The 20,500-nt window shown below is 42.1% G+C and overlaps 1 protein-coding gene across 2 annotated transcripts; it reads left to right on the top strand.

The window, feature by feature from the left end:
- Positions 1–3,297: 3,297 nt before the first annotated feature.
- On the top strand, positions 3,298–20,384 carry LOC108091908 (probable GPI-anchored adhesin-like protein PGA55). Of its 2 annotated transcripts, none has more exons than XM_043209058.1 (4): positions 3,298–3,418; positions 13,760–16,972; positions 17,009–19,956; positions 20,097–20,384. In XM_043209058.1, exons 1-4 carry the CDS (start codon positions 3,298–3,300, stop codon positions 20,382–20,384), a joined length of 6,570 nt encoding a protein of 2,189 aa, XP_043064993.1. The 2 variants fall into 2 exon arrangements, with proteins under 2 accessions (XP_043064993.1, XP_017046781.1); XM_017191292.1 differs by having other exon boundaries at positions 17,009–19,959.
- Positions 20,385–20,500: the final 116 nt, after the last annotated feature.

Raw genomic sequence — 20,500 nt, 5'->3', positions numbered from 1 at the left:
ATAATTTAAAAATGTCATTTGGCGATTTGACAGGTATGTAGGTTTTATTGCTTAACAAGCTAATATCACAACAACTATTTAGCTTTTAAAATGAAAATTCCAAAGGCGAAAATGTGAACAAGCTAAAATAACATAACACAACTTGTTAATGCACAATACATTTTCAATTTGAGAGTTGTCCGACACTTGGTTGTCATGTTCGATGGCTCATGTTGTTCCATAGCACATTTTATCATACATAATATATACATTTTTATGTACATATATATACGTAGATACATGGGTACTATTACGGACGTGCCGCACTCATTCGTCTGCTCACGTGCTGCATATTCATGTCAGGAGCTTGACTTAACTTGGCTGGAGTCAAGTTGAGGTACGGGTTCTTTACACAGGGGGAAAATTAAAACCAATGGGACATCAAATTGCTTATTTAAGAGAGGCATTCAAATAAAATTTCAAAAAACTCTTATCAAGTATAGAATGATTTCATCAATAAAAAAGTTGCAGCAGTTGTTGATTTTTTTGTTCCTTTCATTACTTTTTTATAAGTATTGAATTATTTATTAATTAACGTTCGTGATGGTAATTTTTTACACCTCAAAGCATAGTAATAATAATAACCTGAACTAAAATAGCAAAATAAATCAAACATTTATTACCTTTTTCCTCTGCACAAAGATAGTGTGTGCCATCAGTATGAGTTACTATTAATGGCGAGCAGTATAAATTGAATTTCATTACATGACGACGTCAATTAAAAGCATGTAAAACTCAATCGGCAGTGACGTTTTTTAAATGCAGCCGAGCCATCATCAAGAAGAATCAGATCCAGGGCCCCAGGGGAGAATTGGGAGGTGGTCTGCTGAACATTGACGTTGGCTTAATGAGTCGGCAAATGGCTGATAAAAATGCACAGTGAATATGAAAATCGCTGGCGCTGACACTCGTGACGTCGTGACGCGGCGCAAAGTTCTCGAAACTGACAGGAAACATTGATAAAAGTGCCAACTGACATTGCGTAATGATGGTGCGCCTTAATAGCCGGCTCATTAAACCAGGCGTGCATTAAAGAGACAACAAAAAAAAAAAAAACACAAACAATCGAAAAAACGAGAATAAAAACGATGAAAATGAAAAATCACAATGCAATAGCGCAAAAAATATGATTTAACATACATCATAGGCGAAAGTTTTTTAATCAAACTTACTCCGCTCGCCATATTTCACATTCGGTAATATCAAAAAATCTAATTAAAACTTAAACAGAGTTGCGTATTATGTACTGGCACTACAGAGGCATTTTCGCAGTAAAAATTCGTTTAAGCTAAAAGCCCATTAACAATTATGACTTTCCTTTGCCGCCCAAGTAGTTGAAACTTGAAAAGAGGAAAACGCTCTGCCAGTGACGCAGACTCTGCCTTTTCTTTATCCCCCGACGCCCCCTTGGCTTTGTCATAAGTCCTCGACAGTTTTTGTACTGCTGCCCGACTTCCCCGATTCAGAAACTACTTTAGTACTACTATATATAGTATAAGTATATATATAAGCAGCAGGAGCAGCAGTTCCATCGGTAGGAATAGAGCTTCGGCTTCGGCTTTTCTTCATTTTCAGTTTTACTTTTTCAACTTTTAATTCTTTGAATCTTAATGACTTCTCGTAATAAGTTTTCATTTCTCATAATTTCTTGGGTTAATAGAATCTCAGCAGTTTTATGTGTATGACTGCTGCCGCACTCCATGTAGAGCAACTTTAAGTTCCTATAACCGTGGGATTTGTGGGGATTAAACCATTTTCACGCTGATTGGAGCAACCAATTATGAATTTGAAAAAAATACATACTCCGTTTTGCCATGTTGTTTAAATTCTGCATAAAATTCGTATATAAAATAAAAGGTTTGAGTCACTAATTACACATTAGGCTTAATTTATTTAATTATCCAATCTACCAAAAAATTATATTTCTTTTGGATTTGTTTGATATTTAATACTCTTTTAAAATCAATCGCATCAACAATAGTTGGTAGAAAAACACTTTGACAATTTAAAACCACTGTGCCCAGCTCATTGAAAGTTTTTTGTTGCAAAAACTGTAAGAAAATAGCAGAAAACTATAATTATGGAGTTGACACAAAGTCAGGCAGCAGTAACAGCGGCCGCTGCCAGTGAAAAGCAGACGACAATAATGACTCGGACGAGTCAAGATGTGATGGGAAAAGGGAGGGGGAAGGGGAAGGGAGGAGGAGGGGAAAGGGGGACGCGATGGGTGCTTTGGGAGGGGAAACAGGACTATGTGTAGTCCTTGGCAACCATGAATTCTATCAGAGGGGAAGCACTAGAAATGCATAAAAGTCGGACTGCATAAAGCGCAGCAGGACCGCAGCAGTTGACATTTATGTGAAACTGTCACTGCTGGCTTAAAGTAAACTTGGCCAACTCAAAATGGCTGGGCCATTGTGGGTGGCAAAATGGGTGGGAAAGTGAGCGGGAGTGGATGTGGGCCGCGTCTTGGGAGTGCAAGTCGTTGAGCAGCGTTAAATACTTGGCTTCTGATTGCACTGCTCGGCGGTTGTGGCTAATCATAAATTCAAAAGCGGCAAAAGTGCAACTGTAGTAACAATTAACTTATTAAATGGCCAAGACAAAAGGCGAGGGGATGTGGGCATTGAAATTGTGGAAATGAAACCGAGCGAGGCGTAAAGATTGTTTCTAAGGGGGAGAAAAGTAAGGGGGAAATAAAACTGGGGGACATTTATCCTGCAAAACACCTTCCAACGCACTTTCCTGCGACGTAAACTATTTTACACTGAGTGCGTAGAGAAAAGGAAATAATTATTAAAAGAAATACAGAAATAAGAAATATAAAAGAAAAAACTTTAATCTATGATGAATACTTTATATACATCAACTGGTTTTTATTTCAGAGACTTTTCTGTATTTTGATTTTATTAAACTGACTTCTTTTGATTTTATAAAAAACTAGTTTTAAAGTGTATTTTACCTCCTACAAAATACGCTCTCCGATTACTGAGACTCTTGCTAATTAGCGAAATTGATTCGAGTTTTATGGCGCGCAAAATTGCCCTGCTCCGAAAGTGGAGGATTGAAAACGAAGGGAGGGTCCAACTCTAATTGAAAGTAAATGTTTTGCATTAAATTTACTTACTGCTGTTAGGAAATCAAACTGTTTTGCAGTGGGACAGCGAATTGCGAGCAAATATCTCAACACTTCTATCCGTTTTTTTCCGCCACTCTCTTTGCAGCTGTTGTGACATTTTTTTGGCAAAGCAAAACGCAATGGCGCCAAAGACGCCGCCATTCTCGCTGCTCGACAAAATGGCGACTAGGACATCCACATCCAGTTGGCTCTGCCGCCTGCTGCTGTTCGGCTTTTGCATTGGCGCCGCCGCCGCTCGAGGTAAATATCCATAAACATTTATATAAAATTCATTCGCAGCTCTGGCGCATAAAATTCGCCAACACGGATAGCTTTTGTGGCTAAAAAAAATACACACATTTATATATATAGAGAGAGATATTGTCTGGTGCATCGGACAAATGAAAACAGCAACGGCACCTGCGGCCTTATGGTGCGCAAAAACTAATTATGTATCTGTCAAATTCGAGCGAGCAAACAATGCCTTCCGCTTCTTTCAGCGTGTGCATCGAATACCGCACATAAATATTATTAATTAATCTGATAGTTTCGCTTTAAAGACTATATGAAATTCAATTAAATTTATTTTCTGGATGAGATGTTCAAAAAAAGAAATGCATTAATTCCAAGCCTTTGTGCCTTGAATAGGTAGAAAAAGTTAAATTTTGTTATTCGTTACCAGAATGTTTTAAATTTGTTTTATATTCTTTTTAATAAAAAACAGCAAAGCAGCTTAATCGAGAAAAAAACATTCTAGAGCAAAATGCTTATGTTTTTAACAGTCAAGTGTAAGCCAACGAACGATTTAAATATCTGTTACTAAACAACATGAAGGATAGAGAATCGCCATTTCCCTTAAATAAGCTTCCACCTGCATTTAATCCGAAAAACTATCTGAACAACAAAATCCCAAATTTAACTGACACAGACAAAGTATGAGAGTCAAAAAAAAAAAAAAGAATGAAATATTTATAAAAAAAATAGCTGCAGTTGGTGTTTGAAAAAACGCAATTGCATTTGCACGTGATACCCCATAGACGGTTTAAAAATCAGAATATCACCCGAATCGAAGAACAGAACGGCCGCCAATCATGCGAATTTTATTGCAATATTGCGACAATTTTTATTAAAATTTTTAGAATTTTCAATTTATTTAGCACTCGACCCAGCAGTCGGTCTCCTCAGTCGCCGGCGTTTTGCTCTTTGATTTGTTGCAGCTGCGTGAAATTTGGTCAGCAGATATTGGCCAGTAACGGAACGGACAACTGTACGTGATTTGATTTCGCTTTACATTCCGGACTCTTTCCGTTTAGTCAGCACAATATTGCCGCTGGCAAGTCAAAGTATTCGGTAGTTTCGGGAATTTGAAGGATTTCGTGCATTTTGTTGGTCATTTAAAGCAGATCGAAAGCGATTGCGAATCAAATGTAAGACTAATAGAGTTGCAATCGAATTGGCTATTTTGCTAATATGTTGTAAAGGCAACTGAAAGTTTTACCGGCTAGACAGGAAATACTTTTGTATTTCAGGACGGAAAATTAAGAACAGCACTGGCAACTAAAAAAGAATGATTCTTATATTCTATGCTTAATAAAATTTAGGATATATTAGTTTAATGCCTTAAATTAAATTAAATTGCCTTTTAAAATAAGTATGGAGTTTTAAAAAATATTTTTGTTTTTTTTTTCATTGGTTTTTTCTTGTCTGGTCAGTGGTTTTGTGAACACCCTTAAAGTTTTGCCATTGCTGCCACCCTTCGTTGTACTGCATCCTGTTTCTCTGAACTGTCTCCTGTTGACCCAGGCAAATGCTAATTTTATTATGACAAATGCGCAGGACCAGGTAGAGGCTTTCCTCTTTTCAACTTGCTGTTTCGCAATCAGAAGTCTAGACAACACCCGGCAACTCCTTCCATCAGGGAGAAGCCTCATTTATTACGAACGCTAATCTAACAACAATCTGCAAAGTGCTGCAAATCATTGGTTCGTTAGCATTGAGTTTATAAACGATGCTCCCGCACTTATCCCATAATCGGAGTCAAGCTACCGTCTTACCCACAACAGCTTCTAAATCACGCCCCGCGATGGGGTCTCTAATTGAAAATGATCACCGGTTTGCAGCGGATTCTCCCCACAATTACCAAGTAGCTGGGCTTAACCTAAGTAGACAGTTTGTTGGTTTTGTTGAACAACATGAACACGCCTCTGACAAAGCAAAAGCAAAAAGACTTCCTCTGCGGCAAATTGTTGCAGAATGAAGATCTTGCAACCAGTTGCGGATACATCTGTATCTGTATCTATGCAGTCGCGCCTGCGTGTTGAAGCTCCTTTTTTCTGGCTGCCTTTGCAATCTTGCCCCACCACCTCGGTTGTCAGCTCCAATCTAAATAAGCGATTTGTCTGTGCATAACTTTGGCCAAGAAACCAGCCAAGACCAAGAAGCCAAGAAGTGCACAGGGAAAAACAAGTTTAAAAGTTTACAACCTAAGAGTATTGTGGTTTGAATAAGTTTAGGTCTTCCAAAGCACTAATGAAATTAAAGTTCAAGAAATTGTAGAACCAAGAATATAGTTCATAACTATACAATTTTTTCCCCACTGTATATGCAATGCAACTCCAATCGCAGTCGTTTGTGCAGCTTGGAGTTAAATAATAATTTGTATAATTTACACGAGGAACTCTTTTTCTGCGCAAAAGGTGGAATTTACAAGGCGATAGCTTCTTATGGCCAACTGATTTATCGGTCCAGGAGTGGAATTTTTTCCGGGAGAGGAGTTGGGCATAAATAATTAACACATGCATAGTTTGAATTGCAATTTGTGACTGCGCTGTTAGCATTTTTTAAGCGAGCCCTCGACTCTTTGATTGTCCAGTTTGGAAGCCAAGATGCTGCAACTCTATTCTTTTCCTGGAAGCAGCGAATAAAGGCACTTCCGGAAAGTTGTCAAGTGTGAGTCTTTTGTTTCTCCCGAGAGGTTTTCCCTCTGCCTTGGGCAGTCGAAACGTTTAATTGTTTATTCATGGCATTGTTTTGCTGTCTAAATGAATGTTAATGACCTTTTCGAGAGTTATAAATATTTGATGCTAAAAAGTGTTGAGAGACAGCTCTTCGAGCTCAATTTGAACTTATTTCAAAGAGGGATGACAAATAACTGTTAGTTATTATCCCTACAGGTTGTTAAACAAAAGTATTCTTTAAAACATAAGGTTTTTATTCGCTATTTCATCAGAAAACAATACATCTTAGATCTTGCCAAATAGCCTTAGTTAAACCATCTGATTGTCACATAAAGTTCTTAGTATTATCCTCGAATTTGAGGGCCCACCGAGGGGATTTTATTATTATTGACACAAAACTAATGCAATAGAAAAGTTCGGCATGACATAACCATAACCGGGACAAGAACAACTCCAATTCCAACAGCAGCGGGCAAGGATTTAGGGTCTCATCAAGTGGCGCACGCTGTGGCAGCTGCTTTGATTGCCGCTAGCAAAGTTTTCCAGCTTGCCACAGCTGACTGTGCCAACAAATTCAACTAATTGTCAGCAATTCATTTACCGAACTGTGTGTAACTTTGCCTCCTTGTCGTGTATTTCTGAAATTGCTACAGCAGAAACGTCTCCACATCCTCGAACCCACATCCACATCCACATCACCTATTCCCCACATTAAATTGTGTCTTGCCACTCGTCTGATGTTGAACAAGGTTGGCTGAAATAGGGATTTTGTAATTTTGTTGTGCATGTAACTCAAATTTTTTTTTTATAATTAGATTAAATATAATGTTTTTGTGTACAAATAGAAATGAGTGCTTGGAAATTTTATAGGTAAGTACCATTCAATGGGGTTACTTATTCAACCTCTCTTGTTTAATAAATTACTTACCTTTGCCTTTAATTTAAAAACTTAAGCTACATCTCCTTTTAAATTGTGCTAAACTATAAAGGAGCTTTTTAATTTCGTTCATTGTTTCCATCGACAATCGACAGAGTGCACAAGCAGAACCTATTTCAAGAAAGGATGACTGAGTCCTTTGCAAGGGCGTTCCTTTAAACCGCGCCGCTCTACTTCGAGTCGCACATGCTGTAATTGTTATTATTCTGCTGGTATTGCAGCAGCTTAATTGAAAATATCGTGTGTGTCTGGCTGTGTGTGCTCCTTTGTTTGGATGTGTTTAGCTACAGCAAGGGCCCCCTTGTGCGCCACTCCCTAAATGAAATTAATTGAGGACCCCGGGGCCAAGCGAACACACATATCCTTACACCCACTCCCACAATTGGCAACTAAAGTTGCGCCATACATATGTAACTTTTTATACGCCCAATATCCGGCGGCTATTGTTGCAGTACGGCGGAGCCTTGGCCAAACTAGCGATATGCTCGTAAAAGGGGTAAGAGATGGGTTACCAATAATGAAAGGGTGTCGGCCTACTCCGATACTCGAGCACAATAGCCGGAAAGTTGATCAATTGTTCGTGGCTGGGTTTTCTTTGGCATATGTTCAGTTTCTTTAAGGCTTCTTCATGTTTACTTTTGTTTGAGTTAACTGACCGAGAAATTTGCCGCAATTGATTAACAATTAAAAGGGTTCTGCTTTACAGTATTAAAATATGTTATGCAAAGGTAAGAATTTCTAGTGAGTTCTGGTCAAAAAGAACTTTCCCTTTAAGTCACGATATTTCCGGCATCGACAGAGAATCTGATGGGAAATTTATTCGTTATGCCGAAGGCGAGAAACGCAAAGTATGAGGGTGCGTAAACAGGGCACGAAGCTCTCCTAATGACATTAGCTTTCACGCAATGTGATTAACTGTCTGGGTAAATTGAGCAGCAAACAAAACATCAAGCTGCCTGGCACACAATTCATTACATGACCACCTCACCTCCGGATCACTTCGCCACCGCTATACGTGCATCTTTTTTTTGGGGCAGGTGGTTGAGGACGAGGTGAAGGGGGGTGAAGTAGGTTGAGGGCACAAACTACCTGCTAACACGCCATAATCCCACGGCAAGGACATAATATAAGTCGGTCAGGAAAACTCCAATGATAATAATGCAGCCCCAAGGAGGTCAGCAGTGCCAAATGAAGTAACTTGGCCGAGTGACTGGACTGGCCGAAAGGACTGGATAACCGGACGCCGAGTTAAGCCCGGTCTAAGACGAGCACGTTCCACTTTCGAGGGAGCCATGGACTGACCTTCACCTTTACAGCTTTTGGCCACCCACCGGCGACCATTTGCCGTGAAAGGCTTTTGCCGCTTTCGCTGCTTTCATCATAATTTCAGTTAGCAGCAGCAAAATGGCCAACATTGTCTCTGCGCGTGTCCTTTTATGAGCTCCGATGACGCTGTAGTTGTGTGCGTGTGTCTTTATGCAATTAAATTAAATATTAAACTTAATTACACTGGGAAACTAACACGACAAGGCGGCAGTGCTGGCAAGGCACCGAAGCACCTCGAAGGAGCTCCGTCGTCCTGTCAAATATGCCCAGCACCAGGCCTCAATAATGCAGCCAGGAATGTAAGAAATAATGAAAGTCAATTGTCAGTCAGGCCATCACTAGATATTTACCCACTCTCCCCTTCCTTTGGTGTCCTGTGTCTTGAGTCCTTTGCTCCTGGCTAGAAGACCTACCTCTTATCGCTTATGCACTTACAATAATGTTATGAGTTACTTTAATATTTGGTAACTGTCACTAGATATCTCTTCTACTAAAATTATATTGTACAATTGTACAATATCTGAACAAATTTTCTCAATTTATATTTTTATACTGATTTTAATTTTAATAATTAAATAAGAACTAATAATAATAAATCTTTCTATCTTAAACACCATAAAATAAAATGTTTTCATTGATTCATATTTATATTTAATTGTTAAGTTTTCGTAAGACCGATTTTTCTAAGTGTACCTTGAACGCCTTCGCTTGAAACCGTAATGACAATGTTGCTTTCATTTCGTGTTCCTGTTGCCTGCTAATTGAATTTAATGTAGTTTAATTGAGACGAACGTGATTGTAACTAAAAGCGCTTTATGCTTAATTTACCGGCAGGATGGCAGGTCCTGGAACTCCTCCCACCGCTTCTCAACCATTTGCCATGCCTCCTTCTTGCGATAAGTGCGGATGCCTCTAAATAGTTCAAATTCAAATTAATTGCTCCTAGTTAAAGGCAATTCCCAGTGAGCTGGTTTTCTGGGACAGGGTTTGGGTTTTCGGGTGGCAAAGGCATTTAAATATTTAACATTTTGCTGCCAGCTGTCGGCAGCTTTTCCGACAACTTTATCCAGCGTGGCCGCATCGCCATGAATAATGCATAGTGGCGATTGTGTCACACGCTGCGTATGAGTAATGACTGGAACTGCTGGCCAAAGCGAAAATCCAAGGGAACAATCAATGCCCTCAAGGACGCTCGCCAATATTAAAATCTGCTCGAGCGCAGCGCAGCGCGAAATTCAAATGCATCTGGCGCATCGCATTCGAAATCGGTGAAGGAATAGAAAAAAATATTAAAGGAGACTCCAAAATGAAGCCCGACAGATGCCAGAATTAGCGAGGAGTTCACTCATTTTTATTTTCTGTTTCTTTATTTTTATCTACTGGAGCTGTCAAAAAGCAGCAGAACAGGATCAAAAAAGGAGCAAGAATGCACAGAAAAAAAATTGAATATAGAAAAAGTGTCGAACCCAAGTATCATAAATGAAACAAATTCTGGTTTCTCCGGCAAAAATAAAAACTGCTGTAGAAGCAATTTAAATAAGTTAAAATTTAAATGGTGTCGTTTGTCATACACTTTTTTCTGAGTTATTATTAAAATGGAAAGCACATGGATTTTTGTAATCAATTTATTATTTTGATTTGAACTTGTTACTTGTTGTATTGGTTTTGAAGTTAATATTTTTTCAGTGTAAGAGATGGAGCGGTAGAAACAGCTGTCATCTTAGAGAGAGAATGGCTAAAAACTGTCAAGCTGCATAATAAATTGAATTTCCTGTAGCTGGTCATTTGCCACCATGAAATTTGAGTGGACCAGGCGGAACAGAATGAAATGGGCGTGGCATAAACATGCACTTGAAACGAAAATACGGATCCCCACTATCCGGATTCTAGGCTATCCGGCCAACACGTTCGTCCATTCGCTCGTTCCAACGTGAAGGCACAGGCGCAAAATGACACCAGAGGCAAATGAAATTACCGAGTTGCCAACCCGACGATGGGCGAAAGCTCAAAAATCCAAATATCATATTTACAACTTGCAACTACATGGCCCTCGGGGAATTTTCCAGATGGAGTAGGATAAAAATAGCTATAGAGGCAGATGGCGAAAAACAGACCCGGAATGAAGGATATTAAAGGATGCGACAGGCGACTAATGTCAAGCTGAAGCTGACATTTGTATTGGTCTTTTTTATGGCACTCTCTACTTCAAGTAATAGAATAAAGCAGCTAGAGTTTGAAAAGCAGATCATAAAGTTTAAAGTTTCAATAGGAAAACAGAAAACACACTTAAACATACAAATCGATTTATGACAAGAAATTCATTGAAAAAAAAAACTCAACTATTTTTAAATCGAGAAACTTAGCTCGCAAAATTTGTTTACATTCTTGCTTTAATATATTGTTTAGCTTTAAAAGACTTTAATTTCCATTAACTTTCCTTTTTACACCTTTAATTCACTATCTGGGCAAGTTTAATTACAAATTCCCTGCGGTGGCAGTATCAAAAAAAGGAAAACAAAATCAGGCACAAAATATAATGACGAAACTTTTAATGACTAATTAAGGTGCATTTGCTCAGACCTCCTGTCACAAAATAACCCACCGAATAGCACACACCGAAAACTGCCCAGAGCGACAATGTAACGCTTAAGTGTCCCAAGTTGCTGTTTTGCACAACCCCCAAAACAAACAACTATAAAATGTAGAAAAATAACGAAACTGAAGAGATTTCTATTTATCAAATGAAAATGTAAATAACAGACATCACTGCGCAACGAAGCAAACTAAATGACAGCCAACTGTGGGTTGGGCTGCGAAACATTAAACCGCACAAACCAGCCGCTCAATAAATATTTAATTATCAAGGAAAAATAGAGTGAAAAATAGAAATCACAATTTGTCACTTTTGCCAGCTGGCGGCACCACGAAAATTATGCCTACGTTTGGGGGGAAATAAAAATACAATATTAGGGGAAGGGGGAAATTGCACACAGTATTCGTGTACTTATGCATGCTTTTATAACTAAATTTTCGTAAACCGTAACGTACTTAAATGTTGAAAATTGAAATTTTAATGCAACGAGGTGGCGGTAGTGGGAATTTCGGTGGCTGTTTTTGGGCGTTTTAATGGGTGTTTCTGGGGGCAATGGCAACGGCATATCCGAAACTATTTGCGGCCATGCTCTGCGGTCAGATTGTGGCTAACCATGTTACGCCTGCTCCCGGTTGGCAGATGCCAGCGAACATACATATATATATGGTATCTACATATATATATATATATTTGCTGAGGGTTTGGTTTCGGTGGGGGAACGCATAAGTTTGCGGTCGCAGTGGCGCGCTCTCCTTTCGTTTCATTTTGCATAAGTTCTAAAGTACACATCATATATAATTAAAATCGTAAAACGGTCAATTTTCCCTCAACCCTGGAGGACACCGGCAAGGACTCCTTCTGTCTCGGCCACACACATTTCCATCCCCATCCCCATCCTTTGCCGCCATCTGTGTAATGGGTTTAGCATTTTTGGGCTTTCGTGTACAAATTGAAACTTTATGTTTGTTTGCCAACGAACAGCGAGCACCGAACAGCGAGCCAAGCCGTGTGCTGTGAGGCGTTCTATTAAATTAGTTTACTGGATTTTCGGTTGCGCCGTGCAGGAGGTTTCATTTAAAATTTAAGCGCTTTCCCATTGGTGCAAATGGGCGTGTAAATACTTGGGGTCATTAAGAATTCAAGTGATATTTTGCTTTTTATGATTAAAACGAAAATAATATTTCATTCACCGACTAACAGTTTCGTTTTCTTTTTGAAATACTTCTTAATTCTTGTAAAGTATTTGTCTATAACTTTTCTAAATGATGTCAGATTTTGAATTGGTATACCTCAAAATGCTTGTGACAAAGTTCCCTAAGAGCATCATTAATTTGGTTTCGATTTTTGGGTAGATTTTTTTCACATTTTTATGACTATTTGATTGATTTGATATGATGATTTTCATTCAATATAAAAACTTTCTTCTCTTAACTAAATTTTCTTTTAAAAATGTATTTATAATTTAAATATCTTAAAAACATTTTGGGACATTTATTCCTTTTCACCAACCATTGAAAGTTTCTATCAAACTGACACACTTTTGTCCAAATAAACATTCTCCTCTGTGCTGCGTAACCACATTTGGTATAATTAAATTTTATGGCCATTAAATTTGGCAATTTTCATAAGAAATATATGGCCTCCGGCCATTTCAACCATAAACCATTGGACAAGGCTCACAAACTCAAAAAAAAAAACCCTGAGGGGAGGGCAAAAACGAATCCAAATATATTAGGCAGTGACTGATTTGAATTTATGCCTAGACCAAGTCTAATTTTTAGCCGCGCATTTACCATGTTCACAGCCTGCTGGCCCCCTTTATTACCAATACTTAAAAAAAACTGTAAAGCTGGATAAAAACAGCACCAAAGAAAAACACACACTCACAATTCATTTTGAAAATGAATTTGTTCCGCTGTAACGGCCATAAATGCATTTAAATTTATTGGAAAGGCAAAGTCTACGTATGCCACAACCAAACAACAAGAAAAACAAATAAAAAAATTGAAAAACAGGACTCTCGCACATTGAATGACAATAAATTATCAATTTTATTTTGACAGCGCGAAAAATCCCGCAACGAAAAACGAAAGACGAGCGGGGAAAATGTCAAACGAAATTGAGCAAAATATATGTAGATAGATGTGTTCGACATACATGCACTATACTATATATATGTAATATATATGCAGGCGAGAGAATTTGTGACAGGAAGTTTCCGTTCAATGGTTTGTTCCAGCGGGCGATTTTAAATTGCCTGGCCATAAAAAAAATATGCTAATTCGTACATTGATACTCTCCAACTCGAAAACAAATTAGGAAAAAGGACACAAGTGCATGTTTACGCTTTTTATGTCCTTTATTGAAGGAATATTAAGACTAACTCATTCAATTTTCCCAAGAGGTGTAAAAACTATTTGTAAAACAAAAAAAGTTGAAATACCAAATCCATTTTGTATTTAACAATTAAACACAATAAATGTGGAAATTTCTAGGGTTTTTTCTTTTTATCACATTAAAACATGATGTAAACATAATACGTTTTTATTCTATGAAGATTTATTTTTAAACAATGATTACATTGAGTAACTTCGTTTACACACTGCTGACAATACACGTTACTTATGAAATGATTTAAAGGTGTATCATCGTTTCAGTTTTTCAAGTTTAAGTGTGCAGTCAAATAAAATAGTGAAGCAGTTTTAAACCCATTCCAATCGTATTAATTAGGTTGCTGCGAGTTTAAGGTCCGGAAAAACTAAAGGCGTCTTCATTTGTTTTTATTGCAGACATTCCATCGGCAATGGACCACGCCGAGGTGGCCTTTTACTGTCCGGGAGAGGGTCTGTTTGCGGACGACTACGATTGCCGGATTTATTACCGCTGCGAGCGGCGGTCGGGCCAATACATCCGACCCTATCTGCTGGCCTGTCCCGAGGACGCGGTCTTTTCGCGTTCGCTGCGAATGTGTCTGCCACCGGCGATGGCCGGACGGGACGAGTGCGTGGACCAGGCCAACGAGGTGGACGGAGGCAGCATGGAGCGGTGGGAACAGGACGACTACGGACAGGATGACCATAATGCGATGCTTAACCTGGCCGTCACACCTGCGGCCCATGAGCTGCGTAGCTACGCGTCCGCCCATCGGCTGCCCACGAATTATGGCCTGGCAGGTCTCAGCGGTGTCTCCGTCATATCCTTTTCCAGCTCATCATCCCTGCGAGCTGTTGTTTCAGAGGAGGCAGACGGAGTAGTGTGCCGGGATGATGGCTTCATGAACGATCCCAGCGACTGCACCGTGTTCTATCGCTGCATCTCGAATGGCCGGGGCTATAACAAAATCGGCTTCCGGTGCTCCGATGGCACGGCGTGGGACGAATCCCTGCAGTCCTGCAACCACATGTTTGACGTACGTGCCAATGGCGGTTGCCGCAATCAGGCGGTGCCACAGAACGATGGCTATTACGCGGGCCAAACGTCAACACAGTCCTCGCAGTCCAGCTACCAGAACTCGACCTCAAGCAGCCAGCAGAGCTCGTCCACTAGTTCATCGAATTCCACCGAGAGTTCCAGCTCGTCATCTAGCTCTAGTTCGACTCAGGAGTCCTCTACATCGAGCAGCAATCAGCAGTCCAGCTCTACGTCTAGCAACAACCAGGAGTCGAATTCGTCTTCTAGCAACAATCAGGAATCCAGCTCATCTTCTAGCAACAACCAGGAATCCAGCTCAGAAACTAGCAACAACCAGGAGTCCAGCACGAGCTCCAGCAGCAATCAAGGTTCAAGCTCCCAAAACTCCGGCAGCAATCAATCCGCCAGCAGTAACCAGAACCAAAGCTCAGGAAGCAACCAATCTTCGAACAACAATCAGAACTCCAGCAGCAACCAGAACCAAAGCTCTCAAAATTCCGGCAGCAACCAAAGCTCGAGCAGCAATCAAAGTTCAGGAAGCAACCAAAGTTCTGGCAGCCACCAGTCCTCGAACAACAATCAAAGTTCTGGCAGCAACCAGAGCTCTAGCAGTAATCAGTCTTCGAATAGTAATCAAAGTTCCAACAGCAATCAGAGCTCTTCAGGCAATCAAACCGCCAGTGGATCCAACAAACCCATACCCACCGAATGCGAAGATGAAAACACTTATATCCCCGACAAAGAAGACTGCGCTAAATTCTACAGATGTCGCCAAGATAAAGATGGAAAACTAGAGCAGGTGCCATTCACCTGCGGACCCGGCACTGTCTGGAACCAAGAAGATAAAGTCTGCGATCTGCCCACAGAAGATCAGAAGAAGAAATGCAACATACAAACAGGATCGTCCAGTGGAAGCAACAACTCTGGCCAGCAAACAAGTGGAAGCTCTTCCAGCAACAGCAATCAATCTTCCGGCAATCAAGGCTCTAGCAATCAATCTTCTAGCAACCAGAGCTCATCTAGCAATCAATCTTCTAGTAACCAGGGATCGTCCAGCAATCAAGGTTCCTCAAGCAATCAAGGCTCCTCCAGTAATCAAGGCTCGTCCAGCAACCAAGGCTCGTCCAGCAATCAAGGGTCTTCTAGCAATCAAGGCTCCTCCAGCAATCAGGGCTCCTCTAGCAATCAAGGCTCCTCTAGCAATCAAGGCTCGTCCAGTAGTCAAGGTTCGTCCAGCAATCAAGGATCTTCTAGCAACCAGAGCTCATCAAACAATCAAGGTTCATCCAGCAACCAAGGCTCATCAAACAATCAGACTTCCAATCAAAGCTCATCTTCATCGTCCACATCCAACAATCAAAGCTCATCGAGTTCCAACAACAATTCATCTAGCAATAATTCGACGACTTCCAAGCCCTCTAATCCTGATGGTAAATGCCAGAATACGGAAACATACTTGGCAGACAGAACAGACTGTGCCCGATTCTATCGTTGCGTAGAGAATGGCAATGGTGGCTTCGATACGGTTCCGTTTGATTGCTCACCAGGAACGGTTTGGGATCCCGATACTAAAGGCTGCAACCATCCCACGGATGTGCAAAAGGAGCAGTGCAGGGCAATGGCCAGTGGTAGTGGTAGCTCATCCAATCAGGGATCCTCTTCGAATCAGGGGACATCCTCGAACCAAGGATCTTCCACCAACCAGGGATCCTCTTCCAACCAAGGATCTTCCTCCAACCAAGGATCATCATCAAACCAGGGATCATCCTCCAACCAGGGTTCATCCTCAAGCCAGGGTTCGTCATCCAACCAGGGATCTTCCTCCAACCAAGGATCTTCTTCCAACCAGGGATCATCCTCCAATCAGGGTTCGTCATCCAACCAGGGATCTTCCTCCAGCCAGGGATCTTCATCGAACCAAGGATCTTCATCCAACCAGGGTTCCTCTTCCAACCAGGGCTCGTCATCCAACCAAGGTTCTTCTTCCAATCAGGGTTCTTCGTCCAACCAAGGATCTTCTTCCAATCAGGGTTCTTCGTCCAACCAAGGATCTTCTTCCAATCAGGGTTCTTCGTCCAACCAAGGATCTTCTTCCAACCAAGGGTCTTCCTCCAACCAAGGATCTTCATCCAATCAGGGATCATCTTCCAACCAATCCTCTTCCAGTCAAACATCGTCTTCCCAGCAGTCGTCCTCTTCTAACCAGACTGCATCGTCAAATACTGAAGGATCTTCGTCATCTACCACCCAGAAACCATTTAAGCCTGCCGAAAAATGTGAGAGTGAGGAAACCTTCCTGGATGACAAAGAAAACTGTTCAAAGTTCTATCGCTGCGTAGATAATGGTAAGGGTGGATTTAATAAGGTATCGTTTACCTGTCCCCCAAACACGCTCTGGGATCCAGAGTCCAACAGCTGCAACCATCCCGATCAGATTCAGACAAACCCGCTTAAGTGCAAAAAAGTGGTCAACCAAGGCGGAACTACATCTAGCAGCAGCAGCTCATCTTCGAGTAGTTCATCAAATAACAGTGGCGCTTCCTCGAACAGCGGTTCCTCATCCTCGAATACGGGCTCCTCTTCAAACAGTGGTTCCTCATCATCCAACAGTGGCTCATCTAATCAAGGCTCCTCCTCAAACAGTGGCTCCTCCTCAAACAATGGATCATCATCTTCCAACAGTGGCTCATCTAATCAAGGCTCCTCTTCAAACAGTGGTTCCTCATCCTCTAATACCGGGTCATCTTCCAACAGTGGCTCTTCTAATCAAGGATCAACGTCTTCATCATCATCTTCATCCTCTTCAAGCAACAACAACAACCAAGGCTCATCATCCTCTAGTTCATCCTCCTCCAGCAGTAGCTCAACTACTTCCAAACCAAATCCTTCCGAAACCTGCAAAGTCAATGGACAATTTATTGGAGATCGCAACGAGTGCGCCAAATTCTATCGCTGTGTGGATAACGATAGAGGTGGCTTTAATATGATTGCCTTCACCTGCGGACCAGGCACAGTTTGGGATGCCCAACTTCAGGCTTGTAACCATGCTTGGGCTGTAAAGGAATGCGGTGGAGTTGCCCCACCTCCGACTTCTGCTCCTCCGACTACTTCCTCGACAATATCTACACCCACAACTTCTGGCACCTCTCGACCTTCAGGTTCATCTACAACCTCCAGACCATCAGGTTCATCTAAAACCTCCAGGCCATCAGGTTCATCTACAACGAACTCTCCTAATCCTCCTCAACCAACTACTTCCTCTCCTTCGTCATCCACTTCCTCCCCAACCTCATCCGCTGTTACTCCGTCATCCAATACCAATGGCACATGCAGCTCAGAGGGCTTCATGGCCGACCCAAGCAACTGCTCCAAGTTCTATCGCTGTGTAAGGAATAACAAGAATGGCTTCACTGCTATTCCATTCCAATGCGGTGCTGGTACTGTTTGGGATCAGGACCTACAGACCTGCAATCACAATTTCAACAATTGCAACACTGGCACTGAAGCTCCAACAACAAAACCTCCCTGTGAGACCACGACTAATGGAACAACAACTACGTCAACCACCGAAGGACCTCTAACCACCACAACACGTCCGACCACTACAGACTTACCAACTACTACAACTGGTCAACCACTCACCACGACAACAGGCTTACCACCCACTACAACAACAGGTTCACCACCCTCCACAACAACCGGTTTACCACCCACCACCACAGGACTTCCACCCACTACAACTACTGGAAATCCACCTACAACTACAACGGGTGCTCCACCCACGACCACCGAAATTCCAGCCAGTACTACTACTTCGTTGCCACCCAGTACAACAACAAGCAACTCGGAATCTGACACCACAACAATCACATCGAGTTCGGATACCACCACCATCCAGCCACCGTCTTCCACAACCACAATGAAACCTCTGCCAGCTGGAACAGAATGCACAGGAGAGGGTTATATGGCCGATCCAGAAGATTGTAGAAAATACTACCGATGCATCAGCGCTGGATCCTCGTACAGAAAGTACAATTTCACGTGTCCCAAGGGCACGGGATGGAACGAAGAAGTCCAGACTTGTGACTATATGGAGAACATTCCAAGGTGCTCGAATCTGCCCACCGAATCGCCGACCACAAAGGATCCCGAGACCACCACTCCAGCTGAAGAGTCGAAGGATCCGGGAAGTACAACAACGGAAGAACCCACAACAGTCACAAAGCCCATGACCAAACCAACACCTGAACCTTCAACGGATAAACCGCAGAAGCCCACCACAACCGAATATCCCGAAAAACCCACAACTACAGAACAACCGCAAAAACCGACGACCACAGAATATCCCGTTAAACCAACAACCACTGAACAACCGCAGAAACCGACTACACAGGAACCTACTACTACCAATATTCCCGGCTATAATCCAACCACAACACCTGTCTCGATAGAAACTACAACCAGTACTCCAGGCTATAAGCCCACTACCACTGTTGAACCAGATACAACCACTACAGGACCTATTACAACCACCACAGGACCTATTACAACCACCACAGGACCTATAACAACCACTGAACCCGTTACAACAACCACAGTAACTACCACAACAACTACAAGACCTACCGAACCTATTACCACCACTACTGCTGTTCAACAACCTACAACTACGGACAACCCTGAAAGCACCACAACGGAAGGACCAAGCACCACTATTCAACCTCAACCACAACCGAACTATTACTGCTCCGCCGAGGGTTTCTTCCCCGATCCAGAGGACTGCAGTCGCTATTACCGCTGTGTAGATGCGGCCAAGAATGGCAAATACCAGGTGTACGCCTTTAAGTGCGGTAACGGAACTGTTTGGGACACATCCACCGAAACCTGCAATTATGCCGATCAGGTCTCCGGAAATTGTTCTTCTGGACAGACGACTTCTTCGCCAGGAACTACAACAGAATCTGGTTCAACGGAAAGCTCAACTAGCTCTGGAAGCCCTGAAACAAGCACATCGAGGGTTCCTGAAACTACTACCACTGGAGCACCAGAAACCACTACCACTGGAGGAACTCCTGAAACCACTACCACTGTAACCACCGAGACAACAACTTTAGGAAGCACAGAAACCACTACTTCAGGAAGCACTAGCCCTGCAACAACCACCACGGAATCCCCAACAACAACTACTGAAACCCCTGTAACCACTGCAAGACCGGAATCCACAACCGCAAGTGGAGAAGAAACCTCGACCAACCAGCCAACGACCAGTACTACCACAGAGAATCCTACTCCTGGCAGCAACTCCACCGCTCCTTGCCCATCCACCACACCCGGACAGAATGTGTACGTCTGTCCGACCGGATTCCGTCAGCATCCGGAGAAGTGCGGCATGTTCTACCAGTGCAGCGAGAGTGCGGATAGCAACGATCTCAACATAGTGGTGTTCCAATGTCCCAACGGAACTGTCTACCAGGACAAGACCTGCAGTTGCGGTAAGCCCCAGGAGGGTGACAAATGCGCCAAGGACATGAAGAGGACCACCAACTTCTTCGAACAGGAGACTAAGCTTCAGAATGTGGTACGTAACATCCATTGTTAACACATCCGTAATGTGGCCCCGGCATTCGAAAAATGCTTATCAAGAATAAATATATATATACTATACATATATATATATTTTTTAAACCAATAAAACGATATTAACTCTCTGAATAGGTACAAATCAGCACGACGGCACCTCTCTGTCCGGATGAGGGTCACTTCGCGCTGAACCATGACCAGTGCGGCCAGTTGTTCGTCAAGTGTGGATTCTCGGAGCTGACAGGACGCATCGAGGGTCAGATCCACCGCTGTCCGCAGGGATTCGCCTATTGGAACGTGAGCCGGCGATGCGAACCCGCTAGGAAGCTGCTCAACTGCATCCCAACCACCTACAATGTGGGCGGAAATGTGCCGCTGGAGTGGCTTAACATTGGCCATAGACGCCGCAACCTGCGCATTTAATTAGATTTAGTATAGATTCGCTTAGTCGCCCGCCATTGTTTGTTTGCTGCGCCAGCACTTGATGCTAAGTATAATAAGCTGATTTCGATCAAGGAAGTTGGCTGGCACAGCAAACG

This window comes from Drosophila ficusphila, unplaced genomic scaffold (assembly GCF_018152265.1).
Source record: "Drosophila ficusphila isolate 14025-0441.05 unplaced genomic scaffold, ASM1815226v1 contig_791, whole genome shotgun sequence".
Taxonomy (NCBI): domain Eukaryota; kingdom Metazoa; phylum Arthropoda; class Insecta; order Diptera; family Drosophilidae; genus Drosophila; species Drosophila ficusphila.
This window is presented reverse-complemented; position numbering and strand designations above follow the sequence as displayed.

Coding starts and splice junctions, on each gene's coding strand:
- LOC108091908 (XM_017191292.1), top strand. CDS start 3,298: ATGGCGCCAAAGACGCCGCCATTCTCGCTGCTCGACAAAATGGCGACT. Junction 16,973..17,008: donor GGGCTCCTCTTCAAACAGTG/GTTCCTCATCAT, acceptor CATCTAATCAAG/GCTCCTCCTCAAACAGTGGC. Junction 19,960..20,096: donor AGACTAAGCTTCAGAATGTG/GTACGTAACATC, acceptor CTCTCTGAATAG/GTACAAATCAGCACGACGGC.